General features: G+C 39.5%; 1 protein-coding gene across 2 annotated transcripts in view; it reads right to left on the bottom strand.

Annotated features, from left to right (window-relative positions):
- Positions 1 to 3,592: 3,592 nt before the first annotated feature.
- The window catches only part of CTTNBP2 (cortactin binding protein 2), a 93,144-nt gene continuing 73,782 nt past the window's right edge, over positions 3,593 to 22,954 (bottom strand). The window contains exons 17-23 of one of the 2 annotated variants that reach the window (XM_080390993.1): positions 20,343 to 20,521; positions 16,583 to 16,788; positions 16,172 to 16,357; positions 14,320 to 14,380; positions 13,303 to 13,435; positions 11,296 to 11,397; positions 3,593 to 7,008 (exon numbers count right to left, since the gene is read on the bottom strand). In XM_080390993.1, coding sequence (XP_080247119.1) covers positions 6,763 to 7,008; positions 11,296 to 11,397; positions 13,303 to 13,435; positions 14,320 to 14,380; positions 16,172 to 16,357; positions 16,583 to 16,788; positions 20,343 to 20,521 — 1,113 coding nt within the window. In that variant the 3' untranslated portion in view covers positions 3,593 to 6,762. Of the gene's footprint in view, positions 7,009 to 11,295; positions 11,398 to 13,302; positions 13,436 to 14,319; positions 15,386 to 16,171; positions 16,358 to 16,582; positions 16,789 to 20,342; positions 20,522 to 22,954 lie in introns of those variants that run through there. The other variant, XR_013928717.1, reaches the window with a different exon arrangement.

Genomic DNA, 22,954 nt, shown 5'->3' on the forward strand with positions numbered 1-22,954 from the left:
CAACTGCCTGTATGACACGTTACAACCCCCCCGCCCCCCCCCCCCCGCCCCCGGTGCAGTCATTGCGGACTGACTCTGCTCCTTCCATTGCAGTCATTGCTGCCTCTCCGAACAGGTGACTATAGTTTTTAACAAATATTCTCTTTATCACCAGAGTAACTGCTAGCAGGCGGGGCCGGGGGCACTAGGTGGTGCTGCGGCGTTCGGCTGCTGCCTCCCTCCGTGCCCGCCCGTCCCTCGCAGCCTCCTTTACTCCCGCCCGGCAGCAGTTTGGCAGCGGAAGGGCGCTACAAAGAGCCTTTCCAAGGCCGCTGCTACCAGCCGGCTAGCAGCACCACCGCTCACGTGCCTGACCAACACGGAGTGGTTTTAAATGAGCTTTATAGCTCTTCCACCACTTGGGCTCTAAAGCTGCAAAGAGCAGCAGATGCGAATCTTGAAAATAAACTCGTTTAGGCATCGTGTAGCAGCAGCAGCTTTGCTGCTAGCCTGGGACAGCATCCCGCTGAGCCGAGTCCTGTGCTCCGGAGCCAGTCGGGGTGCTGCTGGGTCAGTGCTCGCTCTGGAGCAGCTGCTCACCCTGTCCTATTCTAGTTTTCCTCTAGCTTAGTCCCACATTACGTGCTTTCTGTTCCTCGTTACAGAATTCCTCTGCAACTACACTTTTTCATTCTTATTTTTTCCTGCCTTGTCCTTCCTACTGTATTTTCAGTCGTGTCTATCTTCTACGTCTAGGACTTGGGTTGCTTTCCTTCCTCTCTGCGTGGATGGCTCCTTGCTTTGCCTGACTTTCTCCATAAAGCAATGCCTGTTGCTGACAGTTCTGGATACCCTTGAGGCTCAGTTTTGCCATGTCACCATTTCTCTGCCGCTAAGCTCTGCTTGCTTTAGCCTCTACAACAGCTGAAAACCAACTGTATATTGAAGCAGCATCACTTCTGAATCCCATCTTCAATCCCCCTACCCCCTCAAACTGTTCACCTCCTGCTCTATCGCTTTTCCCACGGAGCCAGCTCTCAGTTTATACGAGTCTTTACAGTGTATGCAGCCACAGCTGGCTGGGAGGCCAGGGCTGCTGCAGCGTGCTGAAGCCCAAGGAGGAACGCCAAGGATCTCTCTTTTTCAGGATGTTGCTCAGAGTAGCAGACATACCATGTGGGAGAGCTTATTATCTAAATAAACAAGATGATACGGAAAGATCAGCAGAAAAGAAAACCACTGTGTCATCAGAATCGGCGTGCGCTTCAAAGCTTGCACAATTACTGGAGGTAATTTTTTTAGGGGCGTTGTTAGAGAGAGAGGCAAGTTGAACTGAGCAGACAAGGAGGCACGTCAAGAAAGGAAAAGGTAGATACAGCAGGACCATGTAAGCTGATGGGACACCCGTGGAAGCTGCTGATACAAGCACTCATTAGGAGCACTTTGAAGGCAGAAATGTCAGCTGAGGGCCCCCACCCTGTAGCACAACATTTAGTGAAACAGCTTGTGCCATCCCTCCCCGGCTCCCACCACGCTGCCTGCCCCAGGAAGCCCAGGCAAGATGCTGCAGAAATGCTTCTCTCTCTGCCCTCCAAGGGCAAGTGGGCAAAGGCCGGAGAAGAACGAGCTACTTCTTTCAGTGCACAAGTACTGCTTCAGCTGCTGTTGTGTTCAGGCTGGAATGGGAGGTAATTCAGTACCGGCTGCCACGATGAGGAGAGGACCCCACCTGCTCCCCAGCAAAGGCTGAGGAGAGCACGTTGCCTTCTCGAGTAAGTGTTTGGTGGGATAAAGCGGCCCTAAGCTGGGAAGTTGCACCTGCTGTTCATGGTGGAAAATGAAGCATCAGAGTTTAAAATAAAATAAAATAAAATAAAATGAGGCTATAACCCAAGCACAGTGGAAGAAAAGAACAATTACCTTCATAAACACAGGCTGAGCTGTATTCAAAGAGCATTTTTCTTTTCATGTGCTTCAGTTCACATACATTTGATAAAACAAAACTACATGCTCAATATCTCACTGGAGTCAAACAAGCTTGCTGTTCTTCCAAAAAAGAGTTTTGCTTTCACAGTTGCTTAACTGGTGTCTTACTAGCTTTAGTACTTTACACATTACATACCTTTTTCCAAAGTCTTTCCTAAGATCCACCTTCTCTATTTCCACAAGCCTCACATCCCTCAGCATGTTACACCATGATCAGTGTCACTAAACATCCAATGGCCTCTGCACTTCTTGGATGCTGCCCTGCTCAGGCAACAGGTTTATTTCGCTGAAATGTGGCAGCTCTTGGCAAAGATGCCTTTTAAAACATTTCCCCACATTAAGATAAATTCTGAGCTGGCATTAATTGTTGGAAGTCAGTTCAGTATAAAGAGTGCTCTGGTAATTCTTTTCTCCTCTTTCCGATATAGACTTGGTATTTTAGCTCTACCATTTATGGTAGAGATCTAATTGATCTTATCTCCCTTATCTAAGAGACCTTATCTCTCTTATCTGTCAGCTAAGAGACCTTCTCTCTCACACAGATCTATCAACAATGCTGTGATTTAACATTTGGAAAAGAAAAAGCACTTTAGAACCGTATGTACAATTGGTCATTAACGGACAGTTAATTGCTGCCTAAAAATCTTGCAAATTAAGCAACGTGCAATGCAATACAGTAACACATTTCCTTTAAAAACCTTCATGTTCTCCAAAAACAATTTCCTGTTCCTAGGATAAACAATATTACTACTAATTTTATTCACCAGGACTTACTTCAGCCTCAAAATACAACCCTTGTAAATGCAACTGGATGTTTTCAAGTGATGTCTAACTTTCTTGCTGGTTTTCTTCCTGAACGGGTTCATTCTCGTGACCAAAGCTTTAACGGGTGAATAGGTTTTCTTAGTTTCCTCTCCCCAAACCATTTAAATGTACTGTATAAAACCGAATTTTGGTCACACCAATATGTTCAGGGGCCTACAATTACTGCTGATCCATCTGTGATGAGCCTGTGAATTTGGTGCAACCAACCATTACAGCTGGAAAAGGACCGTGCCACCGCCCGGACCCGCTACTCACTTGTGCCCTGCTCTCTCCTAAGCCTGGATGACACTGCGTGACACAGGGAACACATCCCAGCTCCTTTTTCAGCTAATATTAGCCAAACTACAACTGGACTACCACTGTGCTAAGGATTTCCCTTCTCCCAGACCTTCTTCTGTACCTCTAAATCCTCGGAATTAAAAGTCCTTTCTTTCCGATACCTTAACTCCGTGCAAAACCTTCCACCTTCTGAGCCTGCCTTTGCTACAGCTCAGTACAAACACACCGCGTGCCCACTCAACTGTCACTTTGACTTCAGGTTTCTGTAAGAACAGCCCACCTGGTAATTGTAAAGTCTCTTAATTACGGTTTGAACACCATAATCGTCACTTTAGCCAGTTAGCACCGGGAAATTGTCCCTCATCCTTTCTTCAGATTGGCTCCTTCCACAAACATCTCCTACCTGTAGAGGTTACTCTGCTTCTCCGGTTTTCCTAGAAAGCTGGAGGTTTTTGATTTGTTTTGTAAATCACTTGAGCTGTATTATGGGAAGAGACATGCCTCAGAAATTCAGGCTCTCTGGTTTTGCTCTTTTTTTTTTTTTTTTTTTATGAAAGTTGCTGCCTTTGTTGAATGATGGAGCAGGTTTTGGCACACTTTTCATTTTGCAGCTCATGCTCAGCACTAAGTAACTGAGCTTAAATATTGTCTGATGGACTCAAGACATTCTTCTAAGGAACATATTCCAAGTTCTTTGTCAAGAAATAAGAATCATAGGAGACATGCTGAAAGCTTCTATTTTCAGAAGTGACCTGGAGGGCTGGAATGTTTAGGGTTCCTCTGGTGAAGAGACTGAGCTGTGTATAAGGAGTGTAATGTAGTCAGAGAGGGGCTAAAGTCTTTTACTGACCTAGCGGCCTGTGGAAAGGATGCAACCTTAGAAGCTCCCCTGAGACACCCCTTCCTGAGACACCTCTCCATGTGGACAGGTTCTCTCTCTTCACTTACCTTGCTTCTTTACACAGAAAGGGTAATGGATGGGAGCAGCGTGCAGCACGGAGCAGCGTGGTCCACCACAGAGAGCACACTTAAAACCTCTTTGCTTAAGACACAGGAAGGAATGAAGAAAAAGCATTTTGCCCATTTCTAACCCAAAATGAGAGTAGTTGATATTACGAGTCGTGCACAAGCAGTGCTGTTTGTAGCATCACAGGAAGAACCTGAAGATACAATGAAGCCCCGAACTCCTGACCAGAGCCTCGGCCTTGCTTCTGCACATTCTTGCCACTATCCCAATGGTAAACCAACGGAGAAGCCGCTATGTTCGCACACAAACTACTTTATGGTTATATAGCATTCAGTATTTGAGGGCAGGAACTGATATGACCTAACAAGAGAGCTTAATAGTTACTACCAAAGATAAGATTATCTTAGAGATAAAGAGATCTGCAAAACACTGTGTGATTATAAAGATGTATGAAGATCACAGACTGTGTTGAACTGAAAGACAGACCCAAAAAAACCGACAGCAGATGGAAATCAACCAGGTAAAAGATGCAGATGGACAGAGATTAGGACAGCAGGCTGAAAAGAAAGATAATGAGGGCACTGAAAGGCAATGCTAAATTTAGCAAGAGACCTAACTTTCAAACCCTGAACAGATGATCAAAGTTACTCTGCCCTCTGCAGATTTTCAGTCAAAGTACAGCAAGAAGACTTTCCATTCTCACAGACAATATAGTCTTAAAATATATCTCAAAACACGCTATAGGATACTGTGCCTAAGATCTTCCCACACAGAAACACACTGCTAACTCTTGATCTAAATGAGGGCTGACATTTCCAAGGTGCATTTTCAATGTAGAACGAACCTAGCTTAGAAGTATATCAGGAGCTTTCATTTCTTATCTCTCTTTTTTAAAAAAAGTTCAATTTATTGTGATTACAAATCCTGATATTGCAACTTGTGTGATCGCTACAAAAAACATTTTCCATTTTACGTTCCTCCTCACCACAAAATCCATGCCTGAGCTTCTCACACAAGCTGCCATACTGCTGTTCACACCGCTTCAGCGCATAAGGGATCCTAATCGCTGAGACCCGTTGCTCTGACCTCCAGCAGTTCCCGGCTGACTCATTCTGTTAAGAACCAACTGCAAAAGTAGCATCCATTTTTCAGCACCAAAAATTACAGAAAGAAAAAAAGAAAAAAAAATCAACTTCTATAGAAATCACCAGTATTCAGTTATATGTTACTATCACACAACAAATTGAAGTTTTAATAAAAAAGCAATTACCAAAAGACAAGATACTTTCTAAATATGTTGTGCGGAAAATGATTACAGAAATAAGCTTCTAATATTCTATATCGATAGAGATAACACACACATACAGACTAAGGGACAGAAAGACAATATACAGTACAAAAGTTTTATTGACATGAGTTTGGGATGACTGTTTTACGTACAAAGGTGAAGCGTTAGGAAACAGGTAATCCTTTCCTTTTCCAGGCTGAATTTGAGAAAAACACTACGTTGGAAAGTATAGGCATGACCATGTTACTGTTCATAGCTCTCAAAACCATCTCCTGGCAGTTTGATCTCAAGAAAACTCCGCTCTTTGCTCGGCCAGCCAGCTGAGGTGTCTGGGCAGGGAGCGTTTCCACGTTACTACAATTCACAAGCGTGTAACTGCCGCTACTGCAGAGACCGGGGACATAATCCCTCTGTAGAAACTCTCCCTCTATGTGTGAACGTGCTCTACCTCTGTAGTAGGGGGTGTGGGGGGGAATTATAAAGAATTTTAGCTGCAGCTCAAATATCATTTCACAGCAATTACATCTTAAATCCACAATAGAAATTGATAATTACATAGGAACTCACGTTATCGCTACTACATTATCTCTGATAATACTGTAGTTCAGCTTGTGCTCAAATTCCTTTTCAGTAAAATCTGTTTCTGTAAAACACTATTATTTCTCAGATCCTTTTAAAACACTAATGAAGTATATAAAAGTTTTTACAGTATACAAGAAAAACGAAGTTAATAAATGATCACATTTTCTTCAATTCTATCAAAGAATAAGAGTCTGAGAAAAATAACTTTTATTGCATTTTAATTTCTCAATCTCTTTCCTTTTTTAAAAGATAGAAGTTATAACGAAAATTCATGACATTTTAGATGAAGAGAAGCTTGAGAGAAACAAGATCAAAATTCAGCAGGCAGATGATGGGGAAATCAAAGTATTTAATATGGCTTGTAGCTGAAAGTAATTGATCTGCATTTCCAATCATTTTAGTTATTGCCACATTCCATTAATTTTTCGTTAAGTGAAGATAAAAACATGTCTTTAAAATGCACGAACAATAGCTTGAAGCCATTGCTGTACATATTGTGCAACTCATCTGAATGCAGTTTAACATGTGAACTTGATAGAATATATTTATGTACAGTATATACACAAACAGAATCCTGTGGTAACACCCCTGAATATTATCATTTAAACAAGTAATTTTCATAATAAAAGAAGAAAAAAAAAAAAAACCAAACCACCTACGAAGGTGGCAAAACTGCCCATTTCTGAAGTTTAAGTCAATATAATTTCCAGCTGATTTACATAGAAATAAACGTGGTCCTGTACAAACTTTACATTACAGGGAAACAGTTTATTTTCAAAAAATATTTACATATTTGAGTACTTGGTTCTTTGCAATAGAAATTATAAGATCATCAAAAATTTTATGGTAGGCAGGTTTATTTATTAGATTTTTCTATTTGTTCTTTTTTGTGCAAATTCCAAATCTCTCTTTTTGCCTTATTATCTGCCTCTATTTGCCTTGTATTACTGCTGCTGCTTTTTTTAGTATTCTGAGAAGGCTGGGTGACTTTACTTCTAGGAACTGGAAGAAAAGATTTAACTCTTGAAACACCCAACTCTGTCTTTGATTTACTGTTGCTGCTTTCCACAGTTCGACTGCTGCTGAGCGGACGCATTCCATCCTATGAATAAAAAAAAAAAGCATTTTCTGTATAAGTAATTGTTGCCATTTGACCTGGAAAACAACCAACCAACCCTACCAGCCTCATGGAAACTCTTGGTATTTACAATCTTTTGCCATTTAGTATGACAGCTTCTTACTACTTGGTGAACTATGGCTCTTTTTTTTGCTTCTTTGACTGAAAAGACATATCAACATCTTCGAATACTTAAATAAGACAATGGGGGTTTTCCACTGCCATTGAAAAAGCCTTAAATTTGATTCTTGCATGTCTCCATTTCAGAGAGAACATTTCATGTTCTTTCTTTCGTTACTGTGGAAAAATGACAGCTGTAGCCACAGCTCAAAGGGAAAAATGGAAATTTAGGTCTTGCAGGCACAAAATTCAGCTTTAAAGCTTGAATAAAGATACACACTTTTTTTGTACCATCAAGGCCATAAATAAGAACAAAATAATCACAACAAAAATAATACTTCAAGAACAGAAGTTGAAAGGCTAGTTACATTTTAATATAACAGAAGTTGAAATATTTAATATAACAGAATAAAAAGATTTAATATAACAGAAGTTGAAAGGCTAGTTACATAATCTTACAGATTGTTTTCTTATAAACCAGATTTTAGCCTCTCAAATTATTTATGCTAAGAAGCTACATTCTTAAAAACTGGACCGTATTCACCCCGCCCAAATTTAGACAGTGGAAGTGCCGAAGTGAGGTGTGTTGTCACTTTTTGTTCCTTTGTAGACGAGGAGAAAAATGTTAGCTAAGCCAGTTTATGACGGTCGCTAACACATCTCTTTCATGAGAGGTGCCTACCTTTCCTCTGACAGGAAAGGAGAATTAGGAACTTAACTGTTGGCATCAGCTGAATCCAGGTCACCCCTCTGGGCAGCAATATTAAAAAGTTCATTTTCACCAGCAGCTGCTGCTCTTCAAGTAAAGGTTGGTGGCATGCAAGTAAACTATTCATCACTGTCTGTTCCTTATTAATCCTTGATTTCATCAATTTGTTTGGATCCTGAATCAAAGATTTTGCGTGTCTTATCAGTTTTCTCTTTCTCGTTCACATACTTGAAAGCATTTTTTCTTCCAGCCAATTAAAAAAAAAATTAATTATGGGTATGTTGCCCTTGTAAGTAATTTGTCTCATTACTGTTGATAAGATCTCCTCTGCTCGTGCAGTATTGCTTTTGTTACCCACAGAATTCTATTTACTTTCAGAAAAGGATGCTTTTCTCATCTCGAACTCTTTTTCAGACACCAGTTCTTGCAGCTGCATAGGTTCATCATCATTAGAATTGCTTCTAAAAGTTTGACTTCTGCTTCCAACCTAAGACTGTGCTCTTCTAGATTTTTGATAGATTTGTTGTAGTAACGATTAAATCTAGAAACAAAGCTTGTCATTCTATTAGATCTCTTTCCCCTCTAGCAAAAGGTTGGGTTGTATTTCCTTCATTTTGGCCAACATTTCCTCACAAGGTATGGAAAATCAATTTTTTTAACCTGTATGAAATCTTTTGACCAAGTTCTTAAAAAACCTCAAAGGTAGCTAAGCTTGTTGTAATGGTTTCAGCTGGGATAGAGTTGATTTTCTTTTCAGTAGCTGGTGCAGGGCTGTGTTTCGGATTTGGTATGAGAATTATGTTGATAGCACACTGATGGTTTTAGCTGCTGCTAAGTAATGTTTATACATAGTCAAGGAGTTTTCAGTTTCCTAGGCTCTGCCAGCGAGAGGGCTGGAGGGGCATGGGAAACTGGGAGGGGACACAGCCAGGGCAGCTGACCCAAACTGGCCAAAGGGGTATTCAATACCATAGAATGTCACACCCAGTATATAAGCTGGGGGGTTGGCTGGGGCCTGTGAATTGCTGCTTCTTGCGCACTGGCCGGGCATCGGTAAGTGGGTTGTGAGCAGCTCTATCGTGCACCACTTGGGGTTTTTTGTTTTGGATTTTATTCCTCTCTCCCTTGCTCTCCTTTTCATTACACTTGTTATTATTATATTTGATTTTATTTCAATTATTAAATTGTTCTTATCTCAACCCTTGAGTTTTACCTTTTGCCCTGATTCTCCTCTCCATCCCACTGCTGTGGTGGGGGATAAGTGAGTGGCCGCGTGGTACTTAGCTGCTGGCTGCCGTTAAACCATGACACTCGTCTACCTCCAAAGTCAATGCAGCTATGCCTTAAATTGTTAGCAGGAATTTTAAAAGTAAAAAAATTAACTAGGAAAAATTTACATTAGAACAGGTAGGTCACCTGACTTACAAAATTATCCAGGCATCGCCACTATGTGGAGATTTGATTTGTAATGTCTGAAATTACGAATTTTAAATCTGAATAGCATGGCCAGCAGGACAGGGGCAGTGATTGTCCCCCTGCACTCAGCACTGGTGATGCCGCACCTCGGATACTGTGTTCAGCTCCGGGCCCCTCACTGCAAGAGGGAGCAGAGGGGCTGGAGCGTGTCCAGAGACGGGCAACGGGGCTGGGGAAGGGTCTGGAGCACAAGTCTTGTGAGGAGTGGCTGAGGGAACTGGGGCTGTTTAGTCTGGAGAGGAGGAGGCTCAGGGGGACCTTATCGCTCTCTACAACTACCTGACAGGAGGCTGCAGGCAGGTGGGGGTCGGTCTCTTCTCCCAAATTACAAGCGACAGGACAAGAGAAATGGCCTCAAGTTGCACCAGAGGAGGTTTAGACTGCATAGTAGGAAAAATTTCTTCACTGAAAGGGTGGTCAAGCATTGGAACGGGCTGCCCAGGGAGGTGGTGGAATCACCATCCCTGGAGGTATTTAAAAGCCAGACAGACGTGGTGCTTAGGGACGTGCGTTAGTGATGGACTTGGCAGCACTGGGTTAACGGTTGGACTTGATGATCTCAAAGGTCTTTTCCAACCTAAATGATCTGATGATTCTAAAATAATATGTTTAGAGAAATATCCAAAAGCAGTATACCCAAATGCGGATCTGGAATGTTAAAAAAATTGTTTCTTAGTGGACACTGTTCTCTGGATTTTAAATAAAGTTATGGAAAATATTCTAACATTTTGAATATTTGGATATGAAAAAATACGGTAAGCGTGGTAAGTGATTTCATTCAACTGTAGTTTTTTTAATGCTTAGGTGTGCAAAGTTAAGCTATTTTCAGGGCTACTTCATTGTAACTACAGAAAATAGACAGAGTGTCTCTAGGAAAAAAATGATCATGGTCAGGTAAAAGTGTCTGGACTGGACTTTAGAGGATCCCTGTTAAGGGAACACAGGAGCCCAGTGAGGGAACACAGACAGATTCTGTGCTGGCTAAGGTTAATTGAGCCATGTGCTCAGAAGCCCTCTTGATGTTCAAAACCACAAGGAGCAAGAAAGAAAAGGGAAAAAGAGAAAGCGCAATTTTAACTTTACTATCCAAAGAATGAAAACTAAGCAAGATACAACTCCATCTTCATATTTAATAGGGATGTTAGCACTCACAAACAATTATTTCAGTTTCTGAAAAGATGATGATAGTGGACCTATTATATCTTCCAGTAGTATTTAGCTTATCATCCCACTCTGAAACTGCTCTGAAATTAGTAAAGTTCGTTTACATTTAGACTATCTTTTCCCATAATCACCAAACTTCTAACACAGGGTTTCTTTTAATTTCTCATAAATAATCTGGCAATACTGAAAACCCTTTTAAAAAATCCATGCTATTTTTCACAAACTCTGATAATATCATGTCTTACAATTTCTACCACTGGAAAGCTTTGACACCAGAGCAGCTCAGTTCTACTTAAATAATAACACTTAGGAAAACAGTGGTTTGGAATTGTATATATTTGGGTAGTCACTACAAAAAAAAATAGTAGAAAAATAAACCATAAGCTGGGAATTATATATCAAGAATTTAAAAAACTTTTGTGCCTTTGCAAAGTTACTGAATAACATTAACTAGGGTGGGGGGTGGGGGCAGGGGAATGAACCCAGGGTTTTTATTTCATCTGATGCAAGTAACTTATAATGTCAAAGAAATGTCAACAGTACTTGGCTTAAGGAGATGGCTTTATGTAAACATGAAAACGGAAGCAAATACATCCATTGTTTAATAAATCTTAAGTTTCCATTAAAACACATGGAAGAAATTTGGCATGGTATGTCTAGCAAGTTTCCTAAGAATCATGACAGTTTATTCTTGTAATAAACAGGGCACTGGAACGCTAATTCTATGGATCCAATCAGGAATTCAGATTTTGGAGAAACTCAAGACATCTTCCCTATCCTACTACAAAACTCATTTCACCTACCTTTTGTGCTGTTGTTTTACTTGGGTTAGTACCACTTGCTGAAAATACAGGATTCTTCTGAGAGTTATTGAACATCAATAGCTCATCCTTAGAATCTGCTATCTAAAAAAGATAAGAAAATGGTGATTTTTTTTTTTTTTAGTTATTCACAGATTATGTTTCACTTTGCCAAATTTTGGGAGTCTTGATTTCATTTTCATATAGTTTCTGTGCAATGTAATGCATAAATATCCAAAGAACAATTAAAATACATTTCCTTTACTATAGAGTGCATTTGCGGGAGGTGGGTGATGAAGAGAGAGATATTTCACATGGACCATAACCAGAAGACGATTAACCATACATTTCCAGAGCAATACTATTCAGCGGAACTTCAGGGCAGTTTCTCGTTAAATTTTATTCAGCCCCAGAAACATCACAAAAAGGAATAATCCTTTTCTCTTCCTTCTGCCATGTTTCTCCCCTACTATTTTCCTCCAAACCTTGTGACCATGCAATAGCAGACAGAGTCTAATCAGCCCTGTGTCCTCGCTGAAAACTAGGTATTTTGTTCTGGGGCAAGCTGATCCAATTCCCTGCAACTGCAAAAGTACTCAATCCCAACCTAACAGAGGCACATATTCAAGTGAAAAGGCAAATTAGAGAGCAGAAGTACTTATTTTTATGGCAGCCTGAAATTACATCACACGGAGAAAACATGCAACAGCACCCTTACTTCTGTAAGGCTCAACTAGGCAGCTCGGGAATTAACAACAGAAATTCCAGCCATGGATGGTTCCACCCATGGTGAGGAAACTGAACAAAAGACAGTGACATCTATCTCCTTCCTTATCTAACCCATATTTCCTTGAATTGTCAACAACGAGCAATTACATTTTACATGTTATTAAACACAATTTTAAATTGGTTACCATTTCTTTAAGCACATCCCATTCTTTCAAAGATAGATATGGTAAATCTCTGCTAAGTGACTGGCGATTAGCTTGCCAGCTTGGCTCCTGTGACTCATGCAAGGACTGTAAATACTTTAAAAAAACAAACCAAAACAACCAACCCAAAACAAAAGACTCTAATAAAGGATTTCATTAAATAGGTTGAAAAATTTTCCTGCACACAGTATTTCTTTCTTTAATAAAAACTTTGTTGACTTCTAAGACTAAACAGAGTACTTAATAAAGGAAAACGAATGGACCTGCTGTTCAGGGAGATCCTAGAGGATGTAACACACTGCCTAACGGGATAATAGCTTAAGACTAACTCTGTCTGTTTCAAATGGTACAGAACAGCTGCTCCAGTGTGAACACAGCCTGTTGTCACAGCCATCCTACTTCAGCTGTGCTAGGAGGCAAGAAGGAAAAGAATAAATAGCTACAGCTACAGGGAGAGCCTGGATGCTTTTGGCGTAGAAGGACAAAAGAGAAAGATCCACAGCTCCACCCTCTGCAGCACAGAACTTAGCCCCAAACCTGTAAGCCTTGCAAGCATCCTTCACCCTCTGCTGCCGCTGTTAGAGAACTAGGCCAATCCATTCTTTCTTGCTCGGGGCAGCAAAACTGCATTTTGCCTACACAGCAGAGGAGCTTTGAGACAGTTCAGTAATGGCTGATGGGATTACGTTAAATAAACAAAATGTGCTATGCATATTAGGAAAAACTTCCCATGTCTAAAATTACAAAACAGTTTCCCAGTGGAAGCGATGACAGCATGAAAGATAACATGGGGAACAATAATGCAGAGGAGGTTATTGTTGCTAGCATTTACGAACTTATAAATTGCAGCCTCTCCAGCCTCCACTGCAAAAATCTCTACCAGATAAAATAGTGAAGGTGTAATTTAAAACCAGAACACTTACACTCCAATTATAACTTATTAGTTGACTTTGGCTTATTTCCAAACAATTTTATAATTTTCTTCAAGCAGTGCTTGTAAATTAAAAATTCATTTTAAACACATCACAAACAACTGCATATGGCAAAGTAGTAAATTATTTAAAAGCCTTGTGTTTACCTTGCTTATATCAGGCTCAGATTTGCTGGAACACATACTTTGAAGTTCCTGCACAAGATCTACCTCATCATCAGAACCAAGGGACAGCCTTTGCTCCAGATTTAACGTTCCCAACTGATCCTTCTCTGAAGATCTTGTTTAAAAAAACCCACAAACAAACAAAGAGAACAATTAAAATGAAGCTATGACACAGAATTTTAAAATATTATACACACCTGAAAAATAGTAGTTTTTTTCCAAGTGACCTTTACTACCATGAACAAAAAGAAAATAGCATCTAATTAAGTGGCAGCAATAGTTGTTACATCATAAGGTATCTTCTTTCTATTCAAATTATTCTCTCCATTCTGAAATTCTAACAAAGGATTCTTCTGCCTACTACCTTCAAAGATTCTCCTCTTTTTAAGATGGACCAAATGAAATTTATTCCACTCCTTTTTGGGGGGGATTTGACTCCTAACACTTACAAAAACCCTGGCATACCAAGAAGCATAAACATTCTGTGCTCTCTGTGCCTGTGAATGTGGCAGAACCAAGGTTTCAAATTGAAGTCAAGTCTCAAATGCAGTTCCCTCTGGCTAACTGTACACTTTCCTAGGGGAACTCTGTAGCGTTTAGACTAAAGCACATATACTACACGCTTTTGAATTGCCATTCAGTAAGCTAAAAGAGCCAAAAGAGTTTTGAAAATATAATGCCAGGTGAGAAAAGCATACGGTTGGCTTTTCGTGGCAGGGTAAATGTTACATAATAGTCTTAAGTAATAGACTGTTACATAAAAAGGCATGTAGTGCTGCAAGGTTTAAAATACAGAAATGGATTCTAAAATTACCTTGAAGTATATAAAATTTTCTCTCAGAACCGAGAATTAAAAAGGTTTCCTTTCTTTAGATGTAGAACCAAAACATTACCAAATAGAAACTCTTAATCTATTAATTATAATGTGCTGGTTTACAACACAATTTTATTATCTTTACTGTTTGCTAAGTATTACAAATACCAGAAATTAAAACTTACTTTGTGGTGAGAGAAGCTCTTTTCTTACAGTTTGGCTGCAACACAGTCCTAGATTTTATAACTGCACAAAAGACAGATGGACTTATTAGTGTGTTACCATGTGTGTTTGTTTCTTTATTCTAAAATCTGTGATAAACAAGGAAAATGTGTTTCTATGTACTGGTTAATCATATCAATAGACTCTGTCAAAGGTCAGAATGCATCCCTTGAAACCGTTCAGAACAGCAGTAGGAACTGCTAAAATGGCAAATGGGGCGTGACTTGCCCAAGCTTTTGTGGATATAGAACACGAGGTTTCTGTGCAAGGCACCTGAACCACCCTTACTGCTTCTCTCAAAGAGAAATCACTTGTCAACAGGAAAAGATTTAAGCTTTCTTCATTTAAGTAAAATCAAACAACTTACCCTTGGAATCGGGAACCGCATTGGATTCTGATAGTCAGAAATGGAAGCCTATTTAAATTCACCATCCCATTTTTTACTTACATTCACAAATATTAACTGGAGTCTAAGAATATTTTCAGGTGCAAGACACAGTATAAACCATCCTCCTTCAGGTTACATTCATTTGATTTCTTAAATCCTCTTAGTGGAATTAGGTAAATTCACAATTCAAACACAGAACTCACAAGCAAAATCAGGACATTAGAGCTGGAGTTCAGAAAAAGCAGATCTCTTTCTGAACAAGAGCTGAAGAAATGAATAGCTCAATTTAATGTTACAAAGTACCAGGCATCAAGTATTTCAGTCTTTTATATATGAGGTAATTGAGGCTAGAATCTTACTGTTTCCAAAGAGAGAGAGTGTGTGTGTGTGTGTGTGTAAGCCTCTTTCTCTCTGCATCCCTTCCTAACTCCTCTCTCTGAAGGAGTTACCTGCATTTTCTAAAAGCAAAATAATTTGATTTTGTCCTCTAGAAGTTTTCCTGTTCAATACTGTATTCAGTTATGGTATTCCCAAGTTTTCTTTCTAGACAGATGTGTAATTTTACAAGAATGAAATGTTGCTTCTGCACATACCCAGATGTTATCCCTGTGTAGTAAACAGCTTGTTAGACGGCTTGTGATCTTGAGGTAAAAAGACAATTCAGAAGTGTCAGCTACTAACACGATTTTCACATACACACACACAGACTGTGACATAAAGCCTTCTTTATCAAGCAGCCTGCTAAAAATGATGTGGAAACTTCATGAAAACCTTATAGTATCTGTGACTACACAGAGGTTTTTACATTTAGTTTTTGCAATTAGAATGAAAATCAAACAAAAATCTTCAATTTAAAACCAGAGACCTCTTGCTTCCGCTACAGGGCTTCTAGATTATTCTACTCAATTTATTTAACAAGACTGAACAAGGGATGCATGATCTTTTTATTATTATTTATTTATTATATTTTATTATTGTAGCGAAGCTACAAAGTATGTGTAAAAAAAAAAAGCAAAAAAAGAAATACTGTCAATCAGGTGCAGCTCTAAAGAGTACCAACCAAGTAATGAAGTCTTTCCCTCATCTGGTGCTGAGGCAGGGAATGATAAAGCATCATTCCATGCAATATGAGGTGGAACCACTGCTGAATCTTCCACCACCTGAACTAAAGCCTACCTCATTATCAGGACAACAGGAAAGGCATTAGAACAAACAAACAAAAAATCAATAATTAATCAGGATACCTCACAGTCACAACAAAATTATTTGAGGGGAAAAAAAGTAAACGATTTTTTACTGATGAACATAACCATGAGCGTCATTTCATTGAGAATGTTTAATTCATGACGTAGAAGAAAACTGAGATTCCTGTCGACACAGGTTAAACACCCACACCTTCTTTCAGAACTGAAAACGGAAAGCTTTACCTTCAGCGTTTGTCTCCTGCTTATTCCATGACTGGGGGGACAAATGGCCTGACTTTTTGCGAGGACTTGTGCTCACTTTTCTCCAAGAAGCGTTCTCACCTCTTTTCTTACTACAATTTTTGTAGCTCGAAACCACAGATAAAGGAAAGTTTCCTCCCTTAAAATCTGCTATGTAATTATCTAGCTCTGAAACAAAAGTAGAACAATGTTAAGAAGAATTGACTCTGGCAAATGATTCCTCTTTGACTACCTTATACAACTACTTAGTTTAGTGACTGTAAATGCTTTTAACCACACACCTCCCATCATAACTATAGTTACGTTTTGTGAAAGTTTTAAAAAAGGAATCCAAGAGTTAAAAGCCCCACTCTGGCAACGTACAACTACTTGCCTTTCAGACTGTTCAGTTACCTGGTCTGGGGAGAGGACAGCCATGCAAAACAGCTTTATTTAGCAAGATACTGAGAGCAGCTTTAACGACAGCCTGTTGGCCTTGGCTAGGATTTTTTTTGGCTATGGCTTGTCCTGGTACAGATGGTCTTTTCACAGAGGCTCTGGAGAGTATTGCTTCTTGAACTCTGGGAGCTATCACAGCATTCCATAACCTGGACATCCACCTGTAGGCACACAAAGAATCCCTTAACTTCAGAGACAATTATAAACAACCCAAGATTTTATAGTTCAGGTAACATATCCAGTTCTGCATTTTCAGGAAGCACATATATTTTGGACTTTGTATTGTACCCCATTTCAGAGAGGAACTGATTTTATTTAAGGTGGGGTATATTTGTTTGTTTTATATTAAATTATTTGACCTAACTTTCTTCAGGCTGCTTTGGCAAACTATTTACCATCTGATGGTTTCCTTCTTCAGGTAAGGACCATAAAACATCTTTTCCTTTTTAAGGCTAAAAGAAAGAATGTCCCAGAAAGATGCACCTTCATGTGTGTACAACAAAAGCCCCTTTAGAAGGTTCCATGCCTGTAGGTGTTCATTCATTGCCCACTGGCTGCCAGCATGGGAAAAAGGAGGTATTTAGTTATGATTGCACCCTTTCCAGTATTCTTCCACTTCCAAACTTGTCCAGTTCACAAGACCCTTCTATTCATACAGCTGCCTTGCTCTCACTCTCCTTTTGTCTATTTGATCTATGGTGAACTGCGTTTCCAGGATGCTGTGAATTTTCCAGATTGTCTGGTTTTGAGACTGGGTCTGATCATAAAAAATTGGTTCAAAGGGACGTGGCTTTTCTGGGACTTTTGCTTTTCTAAAGAGAGAAATATTACATTGTTTTTAGCCCAGAAGTGACAAATTTGTGTTAGGAAATAAATAAATGCTATTTCTTACAGCTTATAGTTCTCAAGGGATAAAAGCTAGGAGTTTCAGGCTTAGGGCTCAGCTCACATCTATAACAGACACTGAGACAATCTTTATTTAGATCAAATCCATCTCTTTTTTTTTTTTTTTCTTATACCCTCTTATAAGAGGAAGATGGTAAGACTGAGAGTCAAAGGGTTTATATTGAAGATCTATAAGAAATTATAGGTTATAATGCTGTGTTTCAGCTTCACAGAAATCCATTCAGAAAAACTGAGAGCTAAAATGTGTTTGACTTAAATGAACCATTTTGTTGGATATGTTGATACATAGAAATCATCCTATTACCCCAAAGATTATGACAACATTTTTGGCTTTATTTTTGTTTGTTTGTATTGTTGTTTGTTTGGGTTTTAAAGTTTGATTGTACAAATCGTTTGATAGATGTATTTTTGGTTAGTTATGAAGCACAAAATAGAATTTTTATGATATATAACCATGCTACAAAGTGCTGGTATAACCTTGAGAAAAGGTACATTAATTAGAAAAATAATTAGTAGAGTTGTTAAAATAAGATGTAAAATGCATATTGGTGATGTTCCTTCAAGCTTTCTTAGCATAATGTTGTAGATACCATTACATATAGATACAGTCTACTTCTGCTAGCTGAGTTAAGCTACCAAAATAAACAATTGCTTTCATTTTAGCAATAAAGAACTCTACCTCTCCATTTCTGCCTACGTAAGCTTTTGGCGTTTTGCAATACTGCTAGCATAAATGGTGCGAAATGAATGCTGAAGAAATAAAATTAATTGAGCCCATTCTAATCAAACAGTTAGCAACTGATGGGCTGTACAATGCCATCCTCTCTAAGTAAAAAATCCAACCTGGTGCTTAAATTCAGTCTTATGTTTGTGCTCATCCTGATCAAGTCCCCAGTTCCTTGATATAGCGGATACTCAGGAAAGGTACAGCACCTCCCTGCCCCTGAAAAGAGCTGGAAAGTGAAACTCTTTCTTGTTGGAACATCATCTTTAACGCATAGATCAAAATCAAGAAAAAAAACGTAACTAAAATTGTCCTAATTTATTCACCCTACTATCCAAAATGTGAAGCTACACGAAACACCACACAGCAGGAAACAATTGCCTGTCTCGCCTTCTCTCTCCCTCCCCAGCTGCCTGCTGCTGCCACTTGCCTCATGTTAACATCAACCCAGAACAAACCCAGTTCGTAGGTAGCTGCCTACTGTCTCAATGAATTGAACTGACTCAGTGAAGCTTTAATAAATGTAAAAAGCAGAACAGCACAGCGGAGAGGAGGGACAAGAAGACAGGAGCGGTTAATTAGATTGAAATAACAGCAACAGCTGCTAATTAAAACTATTTATTGCTAGTTATATGACCACACTGTTAGCCACCACGCTGCTAAACCAAAAGCGTGCAGTAAGTGCTCATTGGAGCTGTGCTTTTTAATCATTTATTAGTGGACAAAACCTACATTAAAATGAGGAGTCAGATGGCATATCGATACTATGAAAGACATTTTGGGGTTGAGCTCACAATAAGCATTGTGAATCCAGTCAAAGTTACACTTAGGAGAAATCCAAACTCAGAAACGCAAGGTATCTAAAGAACAGTTTTCTGTCCTCTAATACCATTGCAATAAATAAATGATTAAGACATTTCAGAAGACATGATTCAAGAGGGAGACAGGAGATAGATGCATGGTATAATTTATTACTTTTTTATTTCACAGCACCCATAAGATTTCAACTCAATGCTACATACACATTTAGAGTTTGATAATAACACTGGATACTAGATAATCTGTCCTTTTAGAAAAAAAAAAAAGAAAATGAACAAGTGAAATGTACCTAGATCTGCAGACAGAATGAAAGAAGAGAAAGGCAGTGAACATAGCAAGGAAAGGACCCTGGAAGATGGGTCAGCAGAAACCATTACGAGAAAAAAGTCAGAGGGAGCAGAAAATGGCAATTCAGGAGTGCTGTGAAACAAGGTGATAAAGGTAACGTTGCATCTCCAGAAATCAACATTATTATTTGCATTCTGAACATCCTTGAATCTTAATTAGGGGCTCATAACGTTTTCTACAGTAGCCAAGAAACATCTTGGCATGAAATTAATATATTTTAAAATCCTATAATTATTTCTTGTTTCACCTGCTAGCATTTGCAGAGAAGTTGGAATGTAAGCACACGTTCATGCAATTGTAGGCAAGAAAAGACAACATTTTCATCATTCTTTTATGTTACTGGACAAATGGTTATACATATACATATGGTTAGATGTATAGCTAAAGGTATATTTCTGCCCTATTTGCTAAGCTAATACATCTGTGAAATTATGTGTATGTTTAAAAATGATACCAGATATTAAATAGTGAGAAATCATTCTCCAAATTTCCCTTGTATACAACTTCAAAAGGAACCTTTACCAACTTTTCAAGCTCAGAATTCTTGAATCTTATTTTGATCTGTTCACTAATGAACAGCTTTCTTTACTGGGGTGTCTCAAAATGAAGAACAAAACCTTTAAAGGGTTGAGCATTATTATCCAGTACGAGTAATATTTTGCAACCTCTGTGTCAGAAAATAACTGCAAGATCAGAACAAGACTGACTTTCAGCCAGTGTTAGACACCCAGTTCCCACTTGTGTCCTTCAGAATTGCCCTTCTAGTACTTAAATATCAAACAAAAGTTTAAAACTTTCAACAACTTCCACTAAAATACTTTCAAAGTTGCTGGGTCAGTTGGGTTTTTGGAGAAACATAGCTACTATGTTTGCAATAGTTGGCACTGAACAGTGGCAAACAAGAAATGGAAATCTTACTTCACTGTCACCTGGCCATGCCCTGGCACCACAGGACAAGAGAAGAAATGTTTTGGCCCCATAAGTGCTTCAGGTGCTCCTAGACGTGATAAGCAAGAGTTCAGCTGGTGCCAAACAGCAAGAATCCAGTCTATGATCTTGCACACGGGATCACATGGAGGGGGCGCTTTGCCTCTGAACTGCAGAGAGAAAAGATGTTTGACATAAGACCTCTGCTGCACACACTTTCCTTGACACCCCAAGGCGGCTTTTTCCTGGCATTACAAAATCAGCAACAGTCAAAAACTGGTCAAACCTTTTTATGGAGTATATTGAAGTCTTGTTGTATTAAAACTTATTTCTTCACTATATTTTAAAAGATACCTCCGTACCAATAAATTGACGTGCCTGTACTTTCTTGTGGGAAACAGACACAAATTTGGCAGCAGTGCTTTTTCTATGATGTTTATGGTTAGGATTACAAGAGATACCTACCATATCCTACACAATATACATGATATAAGTAAGGCATATAAAGAACATACGATCACACTGAACAGGAACGTTCTCAGTGGATTTCTCTACTGATTTTAGATTTAGTAGCAAGGAAGGTAAGATGCCTTCCTCTAAGACTTACATTTTTTTAGTATGTCTTGTTGAAGGCAAATCATTTGGTGCCAGAAATATCTATTTAATCTGACTCCAGATTACAGCCTTCATCATCCTAATCCTAGGATTATCCTCTGGAGCCGTCTGAATTAGAGGAAGCATTAAAAGATGCACTAGGGATAGTGTTTGCCAGCACTGAAGACAGAGCTTCTTGACAGAATCTACAGGTGAACAGAAAGTTAATGTAGAAAAACATTTAAACTGTTCCCATATATCATAAGAGTCCAAAATATGGGGAAAAGAGCTTTTCATCTGAAAACATGAATATTAAGGCACAAACAAGGTATCAGAATACAGAGCAAGGATCTTTGAAATAGTCTGTTGTTCAAACAATAAATGTGCTTTTGCTTTCCGTTAAGATTGTTATAACAGATTAATCCTTTTGTTTTTAACTTTGGAATCCACTATTTTAAGCCCCATACCAATGGCATTTGAATTTGCACATGGCACATGTATGTATCAAAACAATAAGAAAGTACTAGCACACTGGGCATTTTTATTCATTATTTAGTTAGGGAAGGTACAGGAAGACACACGGCTTTTTTCCTCCAAAAAGCCACCATCTGCATATATGCTTTAGAGAAAATAATGAGATTACTACAGAAATTCTGTTCAAATTCAGTCAGAGGTAGGAACCTACTACATTGCTAAACTCTAACCTATGAGCCTAAGGATTGCTTTTAAGCTTAAACAAAATAACCTAAAAATGACATCTGTTACGCAACGCTGCAAGATCTGGTAGCCAAAGCAGTTTGGCAGAGTAAGCTTGATTCAGCTTTGTCTGCAAACAAGTCAGAATACCACTGCTTTGGCAACTGCCTGCATTGCTGTGTTTCCTGGCCTTGTGCTCAGTCGAAGACAGTCCTTCTCATTGATGTTGAATGATTTATGATCAAAGCGCTTCCGTCCTTTTATAAAGGGGCTTAGATCACTAGATATCCTCCAGTGCAGACTTGAGAATGCTGACTCGCTCCTCAAGAGGATGGAGGTGGATTCTGCTACATACTTCCATTGCACTGTCCTCTGGCCTATACTTCATTCCAGTGCCGTACCGTATCTGCAAGATAACAGCTTCAACCAGCCCACTTACTTGCCTACAGACAATTGCTACCCTCCCCATCCTTTGCCAGGATTTTGGAACCCATTCATACCTTCAACCAGACAATGACTCATAATGGTTCCGGCTTACTATGTCTGTAGGGACTCAAAAGATTTAAAGCGCATAGGGAAAAAAGGAAATGTTTCACATAGAAAAAAGTACTTATAAATAACTATGCACCTGAAAAAAGTAACAGAATCATTTAGGTGGGAAAAGACCTTCGAGATCATCAAGTCCAACTGTTAACCCAGCACTGCCAAGTCTACCAGTAAGTGATGTCCCTAAGCACCGCAACTACGCGTTTTTTAAACACCTCCAGGGATGATGATTCCACCACCTCCCTGGGCAGCCTGTTCCAATGCTTGACCACCATTTCGGTGAAGAAATTTTTCCTACTATGCAGCCTAAACCTCCTCTGGTGCAACTTAAGACTGTTTCCTCTTCTCCCATTACTTGTAGCCTGGGAGGAAAGCCCAACATCCACCTGCCTACAACCTCCCTTCAGGCAGCTGTAGAGAGCAATAAGTTCCCCCCTGAGCCTCCTCTTCTCCAGACTAACAGGGTGGTCAACCAGCACCCCCAGGCCCTTCCCCACCGGCCCTTTCCAGCCGCTCTGCCCCAGCCTGTAGCGCTGTGTGGGGTTGGTGTGACCCAAGTGCAGGAGCCGGTACTTTTACTTTTCTTCGTTGAACCTCCAACAATTGGCCTTGGCCCATCGATCCAGCCTGAGCAGATCCCTCTGCAGAGCCTTCCTGCCCTCAAGGAGATCAATGCTTCCCCCCCCCCCCCCCCATCTTGGCGTCACCTGCAAATTTACTGAGGGTGCACTCGATCTCCTTGTCCACAGCGTTGATAAAGACATTAA

This window comes from Falco punctatus (assembly GCF_963210335.1).
Source record: "Falco punctatus genome assembly, chromosome: 6".
Taxonomy (NCBI): Eukaryota; Metazoa; Chordata; class Aves; order Falconiformes; family Falconidae; genus Falco; species Falco punctatus.